Source organism: Neodiprion pinetum, chromosome 4, assembly GCF_021155775.2.
Source record: "Neodiprion pinetum isolate iyNeoPine1 chromosome 4, iyNeoPine1.2, whole genome shotgun sequence".
Lineage (NCBI taxonomy): Eukaryota > Metazoa > Arthropoda > Insecta > Hymenoptera > Diprionidae > Neodiprion > Neodiprion pinetum.
Window position 1 is genome coordinate 21,422,154 of NC_060235.2, and position 22,102 is coordinate 21,444,255.

The window sequence follows — 22,102 nt, forward strand, 5'->3', positions numbered from 1 at the left end:
CTATGAAGAACATGATAACGGCAATTTTAACAATCGATCAGGAACGATAAACTGCGTCGCTTCATCGGGCGGAACCTCGAAAGATTGTACAATTTATAAACGAGAGGCCAGAATTAACTCCCACACGATTTTACACCGTCATCTTGGTCCTGACAATTCTTGCGGTACTTCCGGAGGATTACACGACTACTGAAAATCAGCCTGCAGCTTTTTTTCTGTTCATATTTTTTGCCTACGTTTTCTTTTCCCTCTTTTAGAGACATATCCTTCTTTGCTGTTCGGTTTTTTTTTTTTTTTTTTAGATCGGAGTCGGGAGAAAAAGAGAGGGAAACAGAATTTGCGCAGGGATCAAATTTTTGCAACTCTCTAGACACGAGGAAAATAAAAAAATCTGCAAGCATGTATCGTGGGATACTTTAAGAAATAGGGATATCTATAATATAAGTTAAAGGGCAAATAGTAGGAGCAATATGGCATTTTGTCAGTCCAAATGGAGAAAGAAGAGAGCTTTAATTACGACCGCCGTGTAGAGGAGAGATTAAATTTCATTGGGAAATGGCTCAACAAGAGACCAGCTCTGATGGACGGTTCAAATTACTGTAAATCTCCCACGTAACTGGCGATATAATGCGATTTACCTCGTTTGAGGTTGTAGGACTTAGCGAATGAACATTCCACTGTGTCAGGATTAAAATTGGGTGAGCTTACACCACAAATTCTGCAGTTGGATCACTTCGCACGAATTTAACCAGCCCGTTAAAATTCACACATATGTGTAATGCCTGCGGTATTTCCTTACCTATGATGACACGTGAGTTGGACTTGAATCGAATTCCCACAGTTGCGTATTATTCGATATGAAACTGGGCAGGTGAAGTGAATAATCTGGCAGTCGAAAAAAAATATGCGCTAATCGAATGTTTGGTGTGAAAACAGGCGAAAGTATCATCCGAGAGATTACACTGTTGATACAGCTGGCGTGAATGATTATTTTCATTTATTCTTGTCAGTGAAAATTACCGTATTACCATAGCAACGGATTAATTTTCTGTTGGTCGTTAATTTTTTTGATATACCATAATAATAACAAGGTACATGAAACCCGCCGTCCCTCCATTCGCTCTATCTGAAGATTGAGCGGCAAGAAGATAAAATTGCCAAGACAGACATAGACGTGGAGATTTTTTTATAACCTTATTAAATTTCAAGGGCTGACTGAGTGCGTCCGCGGGACGGTTGCTCTCATCGCAGATTTAACCGTATTACGCGATTATTTTACATCAGTAGGGATAAAATTGAGCATTATAATTTACGCCTATAAACTATTGTATAAATTGTATGAGTGTGCGTCTAACTTTTTCCCCAGATTATTACACGGCTAGGGGATTTTCTCGGTTTTAGACGTAGCAGTTGCAGTAGCAATGAATTACCAAATGCGGCGCGTGAATACTAGCTTGAATTTCATCAACGATGCTCCTTTTTGCTTCTGATCTTCAACGCGAAAATTTTCACCAAGATTAATAGGCTGGCGAAAGTAAATGATGATTCCATTGAACAATGGGCGTTAACACCGCGGCACGAGCTCCTAGATAGATTATTATAGGTATGTATAAGATACTCGAGCCTGGGTGGTACAGCTGTGTAGAACCGCCAGTTCGCGTGATTCCGGGTACTTTGCCGCCTTCGAGTTAAACGATTATTTAGTCCCCAAGTTCTGACCTTTGAGTCTGAGGAGTTTAACCTTTGTACGATCTATACAACGATCAGCTGTTACGATATAGCCAAATATTATATTCCTATCCGTATAGGCGGGTAATTTGTGAGGGATCAATCACGCGAAGTTAGATATTATCAGTATAATAGAAGGACTGCAAAAACATTGCGAGTTAATTGCCATTATACACAACATTTCACTCATCTCTCCCTCCTGTTCGCATGTATAATCGATTCGTAAATTGCTAACCAGACTTCTCAAATTTTAATCGAAATTGAACATCAGACTGTGGAGAAATAAATGATCTGACAGATAATAAGATGCAAAAACTAACGAGAGCAATGTCTCTTCGTACGTAAATTAGAGAGAACGTACGATCATTTATACTGCGATAGTTTAAATTGCCGCCTGCAGTCAGGCAACCCAAATTTCGCAAGAAATGCAGTACGACGGTTGCATTGACGAACGTTGAATTGCCCGACTACGGGCGGTTTTTTTCAGACAATCTGACCGTGTTTTTGTGTTCAACTTTGGGAGAATTTGTACAACGAGAGGGCAACAAATTAAAAGAATGTAAAGTAAGAAGTTTGAAGAGCGCGCGAATAGAGTTTATAACAAATCGACGGTTCGCGCGTCGCTTTTTAATACCGTCATCATCTGTGACAGCCGGTTGCTGATGATGGAGTCGATTTATCGTCGCGTGGAGAGTATACAACGGGGGGGTCAAAGTATTGTTAAATACAAAAGTTGTAAACTCGTAGTCCTCGCTTGTCTAGACGGTAAATCATCGTCATACCTAACCTGACACAACGTAAGCCGAGTCATCATTATTCGGATCACTGCACCGAATACGAGAATGAAGCTCGTTTGGAATTTTTACACTCGCGTAGTTCGATTCACGAGAAACCGTGCAGGAGTATTCGCTGAGATAGTGTTGAAAGCGATTTGAAACTAGTCAAAGGTTCCGTCGTGTTGAGTAAGCTTTGACAAACGGTGCCGAAAAAATAATGGGATACAGATTTACGGTCACGCGGTGAAATTGCTTTAATACGAAAAGATTCGCTTTTTCGCATCTGACCTATGGTAGGAAAAAAATTCACGCATAATCGAATTTTCCACCGAATTTATACGTTAAACTTGGTAAATTTTATCGATCTGGCTTATAGCTATTCCGGTAGAACACGTTTCTGTTTCGTTTGAAAAACAGTTTCCACTCCGTCGAGTCAGAAAACCCGCAACACGTGGTTGCACGACTGAGTTCAGGTGTTTTACCGATCATTTGTTGAAGGATGTGTAACGGAAGAAGATTCATCGGAAAGGAAGAAATGCGGAGTTTTTAAAGCTGAAAAAATCGGACCAACCAAAAATTCTCCCTTCTTGAGATTACAGCTTCCTTTTTCTCCGCTCCGCCAAACATCGACACATCGTTTCTTTTGTAACTGTCTAGACTCGTCGTCAGACTCGACGGGCGTTGATAGCTACGTTCCCGTAGGCTGTTGGAACGCCCTCAAAAACTGATGTAAAAATGGTGTGTACGGTTTGATTACGGCCCGCGAACCGTGAAAATATCAGCGCCACTGTGTCAGGCAGGCTGCGTCCTTAGGGACCGTCGTCATTTTAAAAAAAACGGATACTCCCACGGGTAATCCTCCGGGAAATGCTGGGCCATAGCCCAGTTCGCCATTCACGGCCTTTGGGATACGCTGACTATTGCGAATGGTTTGAAATTAACAATCTTTGCAAATGCAAAACAGGCTTTCGTTTATACCTTTTATTAGATATAATGTCAATTAACTTGAACCCGTTGAATTATAGAATTAATTGTCATTCCTGTCAGTTGAATACTCGTAAGATTCGCTGGTATACTTATCGTCGAGTACCTCCTGCACAGATTTTCTTTCATTTCTTATTGATTAGTATCTCCCCTCACGCTTTTCTCATTTATAATCCAAACGCCGCTCCGTAAATTCAACTCTTATCGAAAAATCAGTAATAACTCAACACCTAAACTAAGGAGTGTAGTAATAGGAATTTTACTCACAATCAGTGAATTGATTTTACTCGACGAGATGTAGTCGGGTTCCTATTTTAGACCAACGCTCGCGCACTACGAAATTAAATTCTTAGTTAAGAATACATAGTGCCGCGTGTGTTTAAACGTGTTGAAGCTGAAACAATCTAGTCAAGTATGATAAATCGTTTTTTGATTAAAATTAGCGTAATAAATTTTCAAGCAAGACGATTTTCCTCAATTTCAATTTCTTCGTTCGAAATAAAACTGTCTTCAAATACCTGGGACAATGAAATGATTGAATTAGCTCGCAATATGTTTCTACTCGAGGTTTCAGGCACAATAACAATAAAAATATTCAGGCATTTCAACCGAAACATGAACTCGAGTAATCTAACTGCCAATAAAATTTAACTGCCACTGCGTCTGATTGGATAGCAAGTGAAGTCATTCCGGGTTACAGGCGAATGATCATTTCACCGAGTGATCTGTTGACTTGAGCTAGAGAACTGCGTAGAATACCAACGATTCTACCTAAATGGTCAGTTTCAACTCCCAACTCTCACTCTCCATGGCCGACATATCAGATTGCATTGTTGTGAACAGGCAGTTCTGTCGAAAATCAATCAGTGAGTATTTTGTAACACTAAATTAAAACCTGTGTTCCCATTTTTGAATTGTCGAAACGTTGAAAAAAATTTAAATTAGCTAATACTACAAGGATCATACCGCGCTAACAAGCGACGTATACCTTAGGTATTATACTACTAGAAACTTTGAAACTTGATTAGTATTTTGAGCTACTGGGAAGTTTGAAACGTTCGAACGCGTTCAGAAACTTTGTTGAAGTGACTTTAAGCATTGAATTTCAATTGATTACTGCAGTTCATAAGGGGTATAGATCGCCGGTGGTGACTAGCCCGCAAGGATCAGAAGTACCGGCGCCGCAAAGAAGCGATTACACGTGAGTGCTCTCAATTTAAGTATTATCTCAAATTCTCATCCTGAATCTCTTTTCAACGCCCTAAAAACGCGCTTTCGGTAATTTGTCTAGATACTCAAAGGACGCTGCTTCTGGTTGCAAAGTCCACATTCAATGCTGTGCTGATATATCGTGTCGTGGTTGAATTCGTACTCTATAAGACCAGTTCAATTTCGTTTTTGAGAAATAAACAGTGTGCAAGAATTTACAGTACCTTATGTATGACGGTCCTGAGTCAAATATAGCATGTATAATACGAAGGTTGGCGGATGATCATTTTTCTAGTCTAACCTGAAATGAAGTATCGAGGAGTATGTTCGAAAATTAGCAGTTATGTATACGGAACTGGTACATTCCCTTTACTCACAAAAGACAAATCGGATCGATGGGAAGACGGTGGAATCGAATGGACATAATAATGACATCTTATCATACCTACTTGCAGTATGCAAATTGTTTCTTTGTTAACCTTGATCTGCTTTCTCTCTTTTCCTTTGAGTTTTATTCTTACAGATAATTCTTTTCTGTGCTGCAACGTTGCAGACAATCTTTACATTTAAAACGTTGAGTGAAGCTCCTTGAGTTCAGGTAAGTTGCATTGAAGAAATATGTTGAACCGAAGCCATCGACATAAAAGAATGTTTCCTCTCTTTCTAATAAACCTAAAATCGGAGAAAATCAAGATGTCTATAGGCATGTAAAGTCCGACTTCGTGAAAGTTAACCTAAACGTTCAAACTTCGGGTTGAACTCTGCTCAATGACGGCATTCGCGGTGCATAAACTTCGCGCGTAAAAATAAGTTATCGGAAAGTAGGATGCTCTAAGAAAGCCCTGGTGTGTAAAATGAAGAATTTCAGCCAAGCGCATGCGCCAGCGTCATTTTACCGCACTGTTCAGAAATGGGGCACCTCACGCACGCTCTACAGGCTTCGAAAATCAAACTTTCTGAGCATGTGTTGGAAAAAAATTCTTGCTCAATCTATAGCGCAGATCCATTGTGAGAAAAAGTTCAGTCCGGACTTCTGTATAAACAAAAATTGACTGTGCCAATCTTGTGTTAATCTTGTGTCAATCCGATACAATTTGACGTTAAACTTTCGAATTGATGAGAAAATTTGTTCTATTATGGTATTCCAAATCTACTAATTTTTGTCAATTTTACCATCATCGCCATGTTTTACAGCGCAAATTTACGACCTTCTCGATTATACTCAAACTATTCTCCAAGAACGATAAAAAAATGAATGTGGCACAGAGTAGATAACGTTGCTTTGCTTTTTATTGACCGCATGTGACTATAACCTACTACACCAAGGATTCAAATATTCAAGTATATTCAGACGTGTCGAATGGAACGAATTTCTTTTCCTGACAATTGACCATTCCACATGCTCGACCAATGTCTACAAAGCCGGAAGGAACATTTATTCGGGACCCACGAATCACCTCACGCGTCATAAAGCTAAATTTTTAGTCAGGAACACAGAGGAGTGACTTTCACCCAGGACCAGGTACGTGGATTATTCATTCGTCCAGCATCCGTCGACATCCGGATATCCTCTGATAAATTTTCCGATTCAGAGCACCAAGTCTTCGTGGCTGCGCCCAAATTTCCATAACAACGTCGACCCGAGGATGAAGACATTCTGTACGAGAACGGCGATGCCGACGTACTTGGAAATCACGTCGTAGTAGATGACTTCCGCCAGGACGTAGATCGACGACATCAGGCTCCCGAAGCCGACCAGCAACGCCAGGAACAGTACGATCCTTGGACCAAGGACACCGCCCTCGTAGTTCGCCGAGTTGTGGGGCATCTCGATGGGGATTTTATGCACGACCACGAAGCACAGCGTGTTAGCGAAACCCGGGAGGAAGTATATCTTCTTCTGGGCAAGCTTATTGTCGTAAAATGACCACGCGTCTATCGCTACCCACCAACCGACGAAGAAAAGGACCCCCGTTGTCAGCGAGAGAAAATTGTTTTTCCTGAGGCTGCCCGAGTCTGTTTTAAACATTTTCTTTTTGCGGTTAACTAGGACGTCCGTTTTGCCGATCATCGGCGAAATTAGCCACGGTTATGCGTACCACGCTTTCTTATGTTTATCGATCGCTGTTGATCGATCGTACAATGTTTTTACAGCACATCAATGAAATTATCGAAATTATCATCATTACACGGTTTGAATTACTTTGTTTGTCTACATCTGTTGAAAAATAATCTGGGATCAAGGAAAAAATATGTAAGAGGCATTCGGTTACGAAAAAAATTGCAAATTTACAGAAAATAGGAAACAGTTGTATCAGTGGTGATGAAAAATAAAACGCTCGACTCGTCGTTTATGCCGTTTCTTCCACTTCCGTGTCTTCCAAAATTGTTAATTGGCGGTCGTGAAAGTTTTACAAATTATTATTATATGTATATAGGCATTATCCTTCAAATATGTATAATTTCTTAGTTTTTCGTCCGCAGTGCCTAAGGGCTTAAGATTATAATATTGGAACACCAATTATAACGTCTGACAAATCGCGTCATCGTTAACGTCTTAATGTTTGTATTATTAATTAATAATCCTTTCACAGCGGGAGATTTTGCATGGGAGCGTGCCCAGCAATAATTGGACGGGGTACGGTCTGTATTATAAATTAATTCGTCGCGTTGGAACAGCTCAATTTTATCCCTCATTAAGGGGGAAAAAAAAATCAGGGAAAAGCATAAGGGAACAGAAAAAAAAACGCAAACTCTAATTGTGAGTAAACTTCTCCTCGGGTGATGTATCATTCCACTTTCCGGTTACGCAACATACTCGGCCCTTTTCTCCCCCGGTTCAAAGCTGCGGCTTGCGTATTCTGCGGGATTATCACTCTTATCAGAAAGGTGGAATGTATACACGATGACCCGTGGCCTGCAAATCTGCACCCTCCGAATCCCGGAGTTTGAAATTAATCGGCTCTTTTCCCTAGCAACGCGCACCCCATTTTTTCAATAATCAGTCTTCCATGCTCTGCGGGATTTAATATGTAGGAGTCATGCTGAAAATGAATTCCATATCCCTCTTTTTTGTTGAAAGTACGTTGAAACAAAAAAAAAAAAATGGAAACGTTTGTTACGTCCGGCATGCCGCCACACGTTCTCCCCATCTTGCTTCTATTTACTAACTCTTCCACATTCCTTATCGTAACGTTATAGTCTTCAACCCTGTCCTCCTATTTCCATCGAGCCTCACGTCAGTCGTTGTCGCCCTTACTCCGCTAATTCTATTCCCCACTGTTCTGGATTATTGCACCTTACCTGCACTTATATACTTTTTCTCCCAAAATCACTTCTATCCCAACTTTCATCAAGTAGACTTCTAACCCATCCTCCATCCACTACACCTGTATTCCAACTTTCCTCGAGAACAATTCTAATCCATTACCGACGATTCAACTTCCATTCCAACTTCCAAATCCATATCTCGACAAATCAATTCCTAAATCATTTTCTAACTATTAATTCCAACACTCGCAAGGTCCACTCGTCTACACATTTATACTCCTTACTGTTCCAATAAATCGTTATACATATTCCAATACGTCTTACCCGCGTCGATTCTTACTCCTTCCTTCATTCCCTAACTCGAGAACAGCGACGAGATCGGACTCAAAATGTACCCGAAACAACGTATCGTTTTGACAGCCGCTCGTCAATATGTCCCGTACACAACACACTTGTACAAATATGCTAGAAAAATATTATTATACAAATTTATTTATTTAAAGTCTTTGATACGTACGCGTTGACGACGTTCTGTTAAGTATGCAGAGCACAAAGCGAATGTAGAAGAAGTATTTTAGAAACTTTCTGATCCTCCGTTTAAATATTTCACAAATGTTTTATTCCAGCGTAAAAATATGTGAAGTGGCTGTTTTTTCCCAGGTGTTACTCGCGCGTGCATGTCGGATCTAATTTTCTCAAACAGAAAGGATCTTTCTACACAGCAAAAAGGAAGATGGGATGAGCTTGTATTGGTTGCGGCGTTGCGAGAAGCTTAGAACACTTGAGCGGTCGATATTTACATTAAACGACGTACGATATACGCGCAGCACACACCTTTAATATTATTTTGATCGATCATTCGGAATAGCTCGACGGAGCCTGACAAAAAAGTTTTTCACGAGCCAGCCACTTGAACACGTGATACAAACAATTCTTGTTGTCCGTGAAAACACAGCTTTCAGGTAGTGAACATAAATATTATTCTATGAACATTATTCAAAAAGGATGACGGTTCTCTGACTTTCCTTCTTTCCGTCGCGGAGAAGGAGAGAGAAATTTTCCATATAATTTATTTTATATTCTGACGAAGAAAATAAAAAATAAACAAACACTCGCAGAAACTGCAAAATTTTGAGTAAAAGTCAATATTTTCAAGGCATTTCAAGACGAATAATTTATCATCGAATAATTTTTCTTCGCGGTGTATAAACTCTGTTGTGTTCAATAATATTCAGACTAGGTCACCGCGCTGCGATGGATGAAAGTTATTTTGGGCTCGAGGCAAATAATCATTTTAACGCGTGATTCGTTGACGCTAGATAAATAACTGCGGCACGTAACAGAGATCGTATAGCCACTTGGTCAATTTCAAGTCTAACCTCTCAGTTTTCCACGCACTTTCGGACACAGCCATTTCCATCAAAAGCAGAAGTCATCAGTCTTTGTCGTATTTGAGTAACAAAATGGCGGCCATCTTACAATTAGTCGCATCTCAATAATTTCTCTGCTTGACACTGACCCAAGCAAAATTACCACCTTGCACTGTCACCCACAACTGGTTCTATCAGTCGTCATTGTAGGTGAGTTTTTGTTGTTTTTTTTTTTTTTTTCTTCTCTCACGCAAAATTGAAACCTATATGCCGATATTTGAATGGTCAGAATGCTCGGAAACGGTCGAAATTAGTCAAGATTACGCGAGGCATTGCAAGAATTTAAAACTCAACTCGACAACTTCGGAAACTTGTAACAACCGATTTCTACAGATACTTATTCTTTGGTTTTCATTGATTTCTCATATTAACTCTGGTTGCCGACGACTTTCGGACGTTTCGGGCAATTTTCACTGATTTTCCGATTCGGCAGAATCATAGGAGATCGCAAGAAATAATTGAAAATTACTTGGTCAATGGACAATCAACGAAATCACATGATAGGATAGAAGCCGATAGAATGATAATATGAACTGATATGAAACCATTTGATGTTTACCAAAGGACTAGCAACGATTTTCATGATTTCTAACCGAGCGATTTCATCAGCGCTATCACGAATAATTCCAACAGATTCGTAACGATAGATCATTTATCTCGATTAATTCCTTCTTTATATTTTAACAAATATCGCAGTCACTCAATTACCTTCGGTTATATAACAAACGCGATATTCCGAAAGTTACGTAAATTCGACACAAGTTTCCTGGATTTTTTTTATCTATTTTCGTAATGATTTCATGATACGAGCACCATATTCGTTGTAATTTTCTCCACAATCTCATCACTATTAATTAGAAATGAATTTTTTTCTTTACTAACCCATTCGTTAATTCAATCTTAATAATTATAAACGTTTACGCCTGCAATTAGTTGAAGACACGTTCTCGCATGCTGCGGTTCAGATTTTCTTTTCAACCGAACGAATTGTGATAAGAAATACGTTATTCATAACATTCGATTTAGGTATGATTACGAGAGAGAGGAAAAGATGTGCATGTCCATAAGAATAAGGATGAAGAAAAAAGAAAAAACGTCGAATCGACCGGCATCAGTAATGATATCTTATTATACCTGCGACATACGAATGGTACATGTAGTACATACAATGGATGTTTCCGTACTTTGTATTCGGCTTTTACCTCGGATTTTACATTTTTTCACAAGCTTTATTTTCTCGTTAAAAATTCGCAAAGCTGTAGCCTCTTGGCTCTCTTCGTTGCAGTGCTGAGGAAAGACGGATTTTCCAACGGATTTACATAGAAGGAGTTTCAACCTCCGGACACCGATCTGGCTTGAAATACACACACGCGGTAAGTACCAAAGCGGGTCTACAGCAGGGCGCGGCTTATTTTTATTCTCAGCGATTTTCGTTCACTCTCTGTATCTCTTTGCACATGATTTTATTCTGATAAGTTACCTGAAACGTTGCGAAGATGCTCGAATACGTCACAGGCGATTTTACGTTGACGTATGAATTTACGGATATTCATTTTTCTGTTATTGTATAATTGAAATGATGTGATTTTTTTTAGTTTTTTTTTTTTTTTCTACTCCTTGCAAACTTTTCAATTCAGCACAGCCGACTTATTTTTCACATGCGAAAATCGAAACCGTTGAGAAAGAGGAACAGCCAGAATATCTGCATTATCACAGTAACAACATACAAACCATTGATTTGACACAAGTGAAAAGTAATTTTTAAAATGAAACCACGGTGCAAAAATACGAAAGATCTTTTTTTCACTGTAATATGCAAATCTGAGCAGCAAATAATTGGTCATTATAGAACCTGGAACCGGTGAACGGTTCCGCAATGAGTGTATATATCACTTGCGCTAGCTGAAACTTTACCGATAAGGAAAACTCGATTTTCTGACTAATATTAAGCGTTTTGCTGATCAAAGACAACGCTGCGTTCATGTTGTAAAATATCGAATCATTGTCATTTGTTTAAAGACCCATTTTCCGATAATATTTGTTAAAATGCCATTTCACTCAACGCTTCTTTTCCTGAATTTTATAGGGGTATATTGGGTATATATATATATTGTACGAAAATCTGACTTGCAATTTGAACGACCATTTGACGTTCCAGCTGTCTCATCCGTTAATTAATATCAGGGGTTCGACGAACCTGTACGCAGAGTTTCCCGTCGAATTTCACCCCGAGTTTCGTCGACCGCGTAGCTATGAAACTTTTTCCCAACTCTTTCCTTTCTCTCACAAATATCTGGCATTTCTTTTTTGCGATTGAATTACGGGCACTCCGCTAACCGAAACGAAATTCGATTGCAGACACGAGGATAATATTATATCGGCATAATCAGACACTATATAACAATAAAAATTCGGATACTTCTCATACTGTCTAAGAAAAGTTTTTTTTCCAATTCTAACAGTACTTTCAATGAATTAAAGCTCATCCCTTTGGTAAACTAAATCTAGAAAAAACGTCCGAGATGCATTTTATTATTCAAATTTCGTAAAATCTTACAGCGCGTAAAATTGTTCAATTATAATTGTGTTTCATTGGACGGAAAGAAATAGAAAGAAAAAGAATACTCATCGACTACAGAGAGTCAATAATTTAAACGTAAAATGACTTGTAATACATCGTTCGAAAATTGCGTTTCAAACTGTGTTCATCGAGCGAAGAAGAAGCAGAAGAAAAGGTGACGTAGCGCGTGTTCGGCTCTCGAAAAGTTGGTAAATAGATTAGAAAACTTGAAAAGCTCCGTGGGGTATGTGTGGTACATATTTACTATGAGGCGAGTGCTTCACGTGTCTATAAGATATACGAATATAACTTACTCACCGACTCTCTCGTTTGCATTCAGTCTCCCTCTCACTTTATCTTTCTCTCTCTTTCATTTTTTCTATTTCCCTACGCAACGCGGAGGAGATAAAACTTTTCTGAAAAAGCTTCGAACTAGATCGAAACTCAATTTTTCCATCACTGACACACTGAAAATATGTAACAAAATATGTACCAGCGTTCGCACGATCACTCGTGCATGTAATTTCAAACACCAATATTTTCCAATGCAAAAAAAAACCTAAAGCAACAAAAAAAAAAGAACAACGAACATGCGATATGTTATCCTCGTATGCAGATTTAAAATAACACATTATAACGGTTGTTGTTGCCTATCACAAGAAATATTCCGGTACCGCGAAAAGTGAGAAAAAAAATAAAAATCATTATCAGCGGAGTGACGCAAGTTTCCCTTTTCATTTTCCTTTTTAGAACTTGTGACATTTTATTTCCACAGTAAAAAAAAACAAATGTTGAAAAGGATAGTGATTAGTAACAGTGGCAGCATTGATTATAATAATAAGAAACAATGGGAATTTGTTTGCTTTTCTATCGCGAGAGTAGCCTGCGAAAAAATTCTATTAGCAACAAACTCAAAAGTTCTACGAACCTTAGGTTACTTCATCACCCAACTCCATTCAGGTGGTAATGTTTTGCAATGGGTTGTCGAATAAGGGTTCTATACTTAAGCATTCAGTGTCACCCAGCTGCGCGTTATTAAACTACAGAAAAAATTGTTTAGACATGTATTTATAGATGTAAAATCAGTCAATTTTGTTTTATTATCAATTTTGAGTGAATTTCTTTCTTTTTAGGTAAATTGTATATATTTTGATTTTGTATAATAATTGAGTAAATAAAAGGTGCATGAACTTGTGTAAATAAAATTGTAAATATTAATTAGTTTTAGCAATTCATTCGTCTATTCATTCATTCGCAAGATTAATGTACCATTTTTCTATACATAAATGTTAATTTTCAAATTTAATTCGACAATTTTTCGTGAAGTCTTTTTTATTAACAATGACAGTTTTTTTTATTTTAATTAACTTTTACTTTTCTTTATCGTTATCCAAGGAGATTTCGTAGTTTGTTGGTGAAAAAGGGGGTAGATATTTTAATTGCGGATTTTGTCAAGCCGTTTTACCACGTTTTCGTTATATAAATTTCATTTTTGTAGATAGCTGTTCACCTTTGTATGTTATAAACTTGTTAAAATTGTTAAGTCTGCATTGACACTTTTAGAAAAAATGTGACGAAACGTTATTAAAAAAAAAAAAAAATGTAGATTGTAAAATTGAATATATTGAAATGTGCAAATAGATTAAAAATGTGGACCACGAGGTATTGATTAGATGTTGATTCTTCGGCGTCTTCTCTCCGAGTGGTAACCACTGCTTCTATTTGACTAGTTTTCTTATTTTGATTTACGTTTAGGCGCGCTATTTAAACTGTTACGACACGAATCATGATTTTTCGTTTGATTTTCAATTATTCGAATGATTTATGATCAAATGTGAATTCACTAATAATAATAATACTAGTAATAATAATTAATAACTCCAAATAAATACACTTAGACTTCAAAAAAGGATAAAATTCGTCAAATCGAAATTATTATCAGTGATTTTGTTTTTCAAACTATTAATCCCATTATTGTCGTATGAATTCACTCGTAAACGATTCAATCTAGGTCAAGGTCTAATGATAATGTAATTAATTAATAATAAATTAGACTTGAATGTATGAGTATTCTATATATATGCATGTATAGAAATACTGCAGCAATCGCATTCGATAAAGAATTCCAAGGTGGTTCGAGGCCCCGGGAATTGGTACTAGAGATACGCTTCAATAACTGCTGCCCGATCAAACGCGTACTTCTACTACTTCAGCGGCTCTCGTTCCATTAGTTATGGCTTCAACTCTTGAATTCTAACGATCCTAAGTCACTGATACGTTCAGAAAGCTCAAGTGTTTCTATATTAAAGAGTTTTTAACGAATCGCATAAAATTACTCGTACAATATGATAAAAATTGTCGTCGGATCTTGATCTTAAGTCAGCATAAAAGCTGAATGAAAAATGTCATATGACATTTTCTGACAGAATTTCGAACTATATTGAAATGAAAATTCTGTAAAATCACACGGAGGGAAATTTCTAGTTCTGGCTGTTATACGGAAATTTTATAGGTATCAGAATGAAAGTTAATTTTACAACTGTATTTATACAACCGAAGAACATGTTGTTGACTAAACAAACGAATTCAGTGTGTTAGAAAAAATGGGAAAAGGTAGAACCGACAACTATAATCAGTGTAACTAAATTTTTTTATATTTTCAACAATTTTCGGACCCGTATTATAACGATACTCATTTTACCAGAATTTTTTATTAAACGGTGCAAACTAATGGGATTATCGTCAACATACTTACTCAAGTATTCACAATCGTCGTAAATGTGTTTTCAATTTGTCTAAACCGTCAATCAATTCTTACTTCATAATTATTTAAAGAACACTTCATTATAGGAACAGCTGTATATTTTACAAAGTACATATTTTATAACATTACATACTTACACAGCCGTATAACTAAAACTGTGATACAACTACTGCTGACGAAAATAACGTTGCGATAACACTTCGACGTAAATAGAAAATTACCGTTGTTTGATCAGTCGCGGGTCGAATTTGCAGTTCCATAAAATCACCGCTATAAAAATAATTACGCGATCAGTCATTACTGATAATGCGTCACTACGTATACACATATGATAATCTTACGTAATCCATACATTTGCGTTAAATGTTAAACAAAAGGTGACCTTTTAATTGCGAGTAACACGAGTCGTTGAGTGTATTAATGAGAAATTCTGTAGGTACTTGAGCGTAGCTGCTGTTTTCGTTTTATCTTCTATCTCTCTCTTTCACATTAAACTTCTCCATTCGATTTGAACCTCGTTCCGCGTTGCGTTCAGCCAGCCACGTATTTATACCGTTGTTTTCTTATCATTTTCGCTACACGGATGACAGAAGAATAATGAAAACTGAATGCTGATACGATAATAATTAAACGAACAATAAAATTTAGTGTAAAATATGCATCGAAAAACTTTCTTCATTCTCCTATTTTGTTCATAAAATTTGACAAAATTGTACTTCAATTTGTATTTGCATATATTCAGATTTGTCAAGTGTTGCAAAGATAAGAAAGAAAAGCTCGCTGACAGTTGGGATAGTATTATCCGCGTACTGTAATTGTGTAATGTATGAACGCGGGGCGGAAACGACGCCGCGTTGCAACGACGATTAAAATGCAACTCTAATTTCTAGCGATACATATGTAATTGCAGGTTCCGATAAAACCATAAACAAGCACGCCGTAAACTTGGCACCGAATAATTTACTGACTGATTGTATTGCGCGGATATATACACTTGGCCTGATAATATGCGAGGTACTTACAGCCACGCGCGTGAAGAAAAAAAAAAATTCACATCCGGTTTTTCGCAACGTTTAAATCAATTTCTATCATATCTTGGCACCAGCGATGCCTCGCAAATAAATAAATTATCATTTGAAACAAATGAATAGCCAAATGAAAATCAAGCGATAATAATTCTAATCGGTTTAATATTTAAATCGTAAAAGACTCGCTGAAATTTCGATCGTTGGAAGAGAAATTAATTTCCTGCAGTCTCGTGCAGTTTGAAGCAGCTCTGACAATCACTACGAAGATGTCGAAAATTTTTAACGGGAGCAAACCGAACATCGTGTTAATTTTTATCGTACAATTTCTCGCTCTTCGTTTCACCCCGGGTTGGTATCACACTAATCGAAATTGTTATAAACAGCAATGGAGAAGAAAAATAAAAACACGGATCAACTAAAATACCATGGTGTACATTTTTTTCCTTCCATACGTTCACGAAAGTTTGAATTCAATGCTCTGATTATTTGAATACAATTATATGTGTACAGAATTTTGAAAAGTGTCGAATAAGAAAAAAATCTTGCCTGATGAAATTTCTGTCGCGGAAGAAAGAATCGAGGAACGGATTGAAAATATAAATATATGTTCCATTTGTTTCCCTTGATACTTAATCTGACAACCGATATTGATTGTGATTTCTCTTCCGACAGCCGAAGGCATGACCGAAAATGAGCTGGCCAGAATATCTCTGCGTGTTTATGTGGGGTGAGTGTAAATAATTTTTACTAATTTGTAATCGGTGGGTACATCCTAACACATATTATACATGTCTATGTATTACATGTATCACACATATTGCATGCTTATGCATATGGGGTATTCCACGTGAAACGAGACAGGCTTTAGCCGATAGTTAGCGAATTTGACATCCTGCTTAGGTTACTTGAGGTTACTTATTTATTTCCGTATATTCTGTTTGCTGAAGATGCCAGTTTGTGCAGTCAAAAGTCGCAAAAATAATAATATAAGCCCTAAAGGTCAAAGTATCAAGTCTATACGACGTCAACTTGGATACGTTTTCTGATTGTTTCAACTAAAGCGTATACGCATTGTTTCACCTTGGTTCCTTACATCATGATCCGGCTAAAGTTTCATTCCTTACCAAGTATCTCGTGAAGAGACTTCGATAGTTTTGGATCGCAAATAATTCTGTACTCCCCGCAACTTGCGGTTAAAGGAATTTTCCTAAGGATCTACTCGATTCGCTTGAAAATTTTACCGAGTACAGTTCAAGTTGTGAACAAAGGATGGTATAATTTTCAGCTGGAAGTTGTTTTTTATTGACTAAATATTTGATTGAAAATTCAGAGTTTTTTTCTTTAACATATGGCCTGCGTACGCAATAAAAACCGTCCATCTGTAAATTATGCCATACTTTTTACACAACTTGAATCACAAGATAGTAAAGAATGAAAATTTGGTCGCACGTGAAAAAACTGAACCGGTGCCGTTTCGCGTGGAATAACCGGTATGTATGTAATATAAAGAGATAGTCGAACGGATATTGATTGATCGATTGATTGGTTGCATGATATATTAATTTTTGTTTGTTAAATATTGTCTAACATGCCTCAGCGTGTAATTGATGTTACAGGGAAACTATTAGCAACAAATATTATGACGTACCTATTGGGGAAACACGTAATCTGGCATTGAAATTAGACGCTGCGAAGCCAACCGTTTTATACCTTCACGGTTTTCAAGAAAACCTCGAACGGGAAAGCGTTCGCACTATTGTTGGTGGTAATTATAGTTTAAACAAAAACCACAACGCGAAAGTAAGAAAAATAAACGAATGCAATATCTGTTCGCAGAGAATTGTCAATGATCAAGTATTTATCATATAAATATAAATCGTTTTATCACATTGTTCATGTTATGTATATAATATGGAACTAAATACCTGCCGATTATCACATTACTGTTATCATAATTTTTTATATATATATATATATATATATTTATTATATTGCAACATCAAAGATAATTTATCGAAGCCTCGTCATTCACGTTGCACTGATATTGTTATCATTATTATTATTTGCCAATTATCCTTACTCCAAACATATCAGCAATTATAACCGTTATATAACTACTGTTTTGTGAAAAAGATCTTTACAGATTTGTTAAATTTTTATCCACGAGTGAGTAAAATATTTGAATCATTTCCAAAATCAACTCATAAATTCTGAATATTGAATTTAAAAGGTTGTAAATATTTTTCACCTTCAAGATTGGAAAAGACGGTTGTGTGAAAAATGAATCTCGTTTCAGCTTACCTGAAACGCGGTGATCACAACGTGATCGCGGTGAATTACGCCGAAATAGCAAACGGAACTTACGTTCAGGCCGTCGAGAGTGCCGAAGCGGTTGGAAAGAAATTGGCAATTGCTCTGCGCCAATTGATTGCGGGTGTTCTGGACCCGAAGCTAATTCACATCGTGGGCTATTCGCTGGGTGCTCAAGTGGCCGCATACATAAACAAATACGCCGTGGTATTCAAGGTGCAGCGACTAACGGGTTCGTTTTCATCTTCTTACGAAACTCAATCACGCACGGAGGGGATAAAGACGTACGCATCGCAATAAACTAAACATACCGTGAGATTACGTGAATGCGCGATGTAAGGAGCGCTAATTACAGGCAACTCAGGGTACACGTACACTCCGAACAGAGCTTTGAGTTGCAAATTTATCCCCAGCTGCCTATAATTGGGGAGTCCTTATGCTGAGCATCCTCGTAATGTCACGGTATATATTTTTTTAAATCCGTCCGTTTTATCTGAAGGAAAAGTGTGTTGAAATTAATCAAAGCTTCGTTTGATTTCACGAAATCTCGGATATCTTCTGTTCGCAAAACAATTTGGGCGATTTAAAATGAGAATTTATACACTGCGAGAAATTTTTAATTCCGGTTACCGCTCAGTCCTTGACTATTTTCATTTTTTACCACAATCGACAAAATATAGTTCTAGGTACAAAATTAAAATTAGTTTCGTAGCTGTTACTGGAAAGTCTGGTATATGTTACTATTCTTTCTCATTACGATCACTGTTACTATATTTTCTGGTGACTGTGGCGAAAACTTAATGCTTGTGCAACAATAAAATGACGTTAAAGCCTTGTTTAATTAAAAAAGTACAGTAAAGCGAACAAACTTGATTTTGCGTTTCAATTACCAAAAAAGGATCGACGATAGCGCAAAATGGTTACGCGTACCTCGTTTTCCGTAATTCCAACAATATTCAAACAGTTTTTCTCAACGATACCTGTTTTACTCAATTTTTCTAGTTACTGTAACAAATGAAATTTTTCTCAGTGTACATTTAACTATAATAGGATCAATGAGTAAGGTCGAGAATAGAAAAGATATTGTTTAAAAATTAAATCAGCATCTATTCAACATTTTCACGTAACAGGAACGTGAAAATTTTTTAGATTTACAGAAATTGTGTTCAATATTTAGAGGAACTTATCTTTGAAATTACGCACACACAGAGAAGGAAAAAAAATTTGTTGAATTACCGATTACGGGAAATGAAATTTTTTCAACTATATACGAGATGAAAAAAGAATGAGCACTTTTTTGTTGAATCAAACGACATTCCTTTGAACGAAAATAATAAAAAACATTCCTTCCGCCACGATATTTGATCGCCATATTTGACAAAATCAACAAATCGCTTCTGTATGTGCAGAAAAAGCGACTTCGCGAACACTTTATTAATTTCTAGCACTGCTTCCGTTTCTGGGATAAATGTCGTCCCTTTTTCTCAGCTCTGGATCCCATCGGACCCGCATTTCTCGCTGTTGCCAAGCGAATCACGTCAGCCGATGCGAAATTCGTCGACGTTATTCACACCGACGCCTTCATTTACGGCAACGGCTACGCATCCGGCGGTGCAGATTTTTGGCCCAATAATGGCCTGCGTGTTCAGCCAGGATGTCCACTACAGTACGAAAAAGGCAGCGAGGAAGGTGAGCTGATCGATTAGAGCGATTGATACGAGCAGCTGCAAAATCCGAAAACTGCCCGCTATACCATTTTGTTTGCAAAAATGTTGAGAAAATTTTATGAAAGCTGATTCTTGCTTTCGCGGCTAACTCTCAGCGAGATCTCTCCGCCAATCTCGCTAAAAATTTAACAAGTTCCGAGTTGCATGGCGACAATCTAATGTACCAAGTATCATAAGAATCGGTTGTTCCATTTTTGAGTAATTATCGAACAAAAAAATTCAACATATTGGCGATAACTCGGAAATGTCTGTACCAATTTTTCCCAAAATTGCATCAGTTATAAGTTAAATGACATTAATTCAATGTACCAAGTTTTGTAAAAATCGGCTGATCCGTTTTCCAGTTGCGTATTACCGAACGCAAAAATTCAAACGAACCGATTGCGATCAAGAACATCAAAATCCGTTGATTTATGGTTTCGAGATGTCGTTGGGAAAAAAATGCATCAGACATCTCAGATTTTCTCTGAATAAAGAAAATCGGAAAGTTGAACGTGCAGACTCGTCAATTGATGTTGTACCGAATTGTTGCAAGCGATGAAAAAGTGTTCGCAAATTCAATAAATTTGGTTTTTATTACAGAACTTCTGTTTTCACATATTCACATTATATTGAAACTTTTTTTTCCAGATTTTTGCAGCCATCAAAGATCATGGCAATACTACGCGGAATCGGTTGAAAACCCGAAAGCATTTATGGCGGCAAAATCCGTCACATGGACGAAATTTTTAGGGAGCGCACACAAGAAACAGGATCTTGTTCCTATGGGATTGGCGACGCCTTTCGGCACGTAAGTTAATTTTATCGAAATATCCTGTACGATTTTACCTCTTATTGAGCAATACGATAACATCAGTGATGAAATCTTGATTCATATCCGATCTACTTTCATTTTTTTTCTCCCGTTTTTTCATCACCGCAATTTTTCAGGACCGGATTATTTTATTTAAAAACGAACCAACAGTCGCCCTTTGGAATGGAAGAAAACGGCGTCAAGTTAGCCGACGAATAAATTGCTGGAATGTCGCGTTAGTAAAGTTTTCACGCACTTGCATGGTTATAATAAAAAAATACGCAAATTATAATACCTACTATATGTAATAACATGACTTTAGAATAACAGCAAGTGTGAGGCTTGATTTACAATATTAATTTTCCATTATTCTGTTTTCTTTAGTTGTTCATTCAGATGTACTTAAGGGTTGAAAAAAAAAGAACTGCAAATACGCGAAACAGATTAAAAAAGAAATATGTTTCCCACTATACATATATTATAAATAATTAATAAATATTTCAGATGAATATTACGCTGTGTTAAACTGCAGAGTGTCTAGTTAACCGATAAATTGTTAGATTATATTTATTTTCTCCCAGCAAAGGAAACTAGTTTGCCATTATGCATCATATTGTTTCAAATTAGTCATTCCACCGGTTGGTTGGAATTTTGTAAATTTATTTCACGACGCTGTATTCAATGTATACGTCTCGTGATCGTTTGATAAGTGAAGCATACCGTCACACTTCGCAACGAGAGAAATACACGATTTATTCGACGATAATTTATATGTTATAGTTAATTTTAAAAAAGAAAAAAAAAATACTACTCAATCGAATCGCTATCTCGGAATGATTGCGTTACTGATCTTTCTCTTTCCAGTTTTTCAACGTAGTGCAAACTGACGGAGCGAGGATATTGCAGAAATGAAAAACATCCTTGTAATAATGATACAAACTCTGAACGACTCGTGTACAAAATATATCGCCTGTGTCTTTTTTCTGTATAAAATCACGTTTTATGAAGTCTGTGCGTTGCGATCAACCGCATGATAAATTGGACAAATTAAAAGGTAAATGATAGGAAAACACACGTGGGCGATTTGTATAATGAAAACACCTGTTATTTTTTATGAAAATTAAACATTGCATTGTTTCCATCAAGCAGTATTCAGTCATGTGAAATTTATATACCTTAATTGCGGGTATCAGCCGACAGGAAAGAGGAGAGCGAAAAACAAAAACGAAAATCGACTGATATAACTCCACGCGTACACAGGTGCAAACAATCTAATCAATAAAAATTTAGTCGATCTATAATTAGGCAATTACAGATATTTAATCTACGGTGTAAATCGCATCGTTGAGGAAGTGAAATAACGCGATAGCGATTGAATGAATTACAGAGAATAATATATACGGTAAAAGCATGTTGTGATAAAAAAACAAAAAAGGAAAGAAAACATCACCTCGAATTATTATCACTTCGCTTACGGCAATGATGTTGATTCGCTGACAAATTTGTTACGAGCAAATATTTGA

General features: G+C 37.1%; 2 protein-coding genes across 11 annotated transcripts in view; one reads left to right on the top strand and one right to left on the bottom strand.

The window, feature by feature from the left end:
* LOC124215832 (RYamide receptor) overlaps nt 1-22,102 on the bottom strand; it is a 100,891-nt gene that overhangs the window by 3,390 nt on the left and 75,399 nt on the right. The window lies entirely within an intron of this gene.
* On the top strand, nt 9,371-21,684 carry LOC124215840 (phospholipase A1 member A-like). Of its 4 annotated transcripts, XM_069135281.1 has the most exons (9): nt 9,371-9,547; nt 10,683-10,770; nt 16,422-16,476; nt 17,366-17,514; nt 18,046-18,291; nt 19,548-19,748; nt 20,417-20,576; nt 20,717-20,814; nt 21,444-21,684. In XM_069135281.1, the coding sequence occupies exons 3-8, from the start codon at nt 16,430-16,432 to the stop codon at nt 20,796-20,798; spliced, it is 885 nt and encodes a 294-aa protein (XP_068991382.1). In that variant the 5' UTR covers nt 9,371-9,547; nt 10,683-10,770; nt 16,422-16,429; the 3' UTR covers nt 20,799-20,814; nt 21,444-21,684. The 4 variants fall into 4 exon arrangements, with proteins under 4 accessions (XP_068991382.1, XP_046475613.1, XP_046475614.1 ...); XM_046619657.2 differs by lacking the exons at nt 9,371-9,547; nt 10,683-10,770 and adding an exon at nt 15,757-16,097 and having other exon boundaries at nt 21,444-21,683; XM_046619658.2 differs by lacking the exons at nt 9,371-9,547; nt 10,683-10,770; nt 20,717-20,814 and adding an exon at nt 15,757-16,097.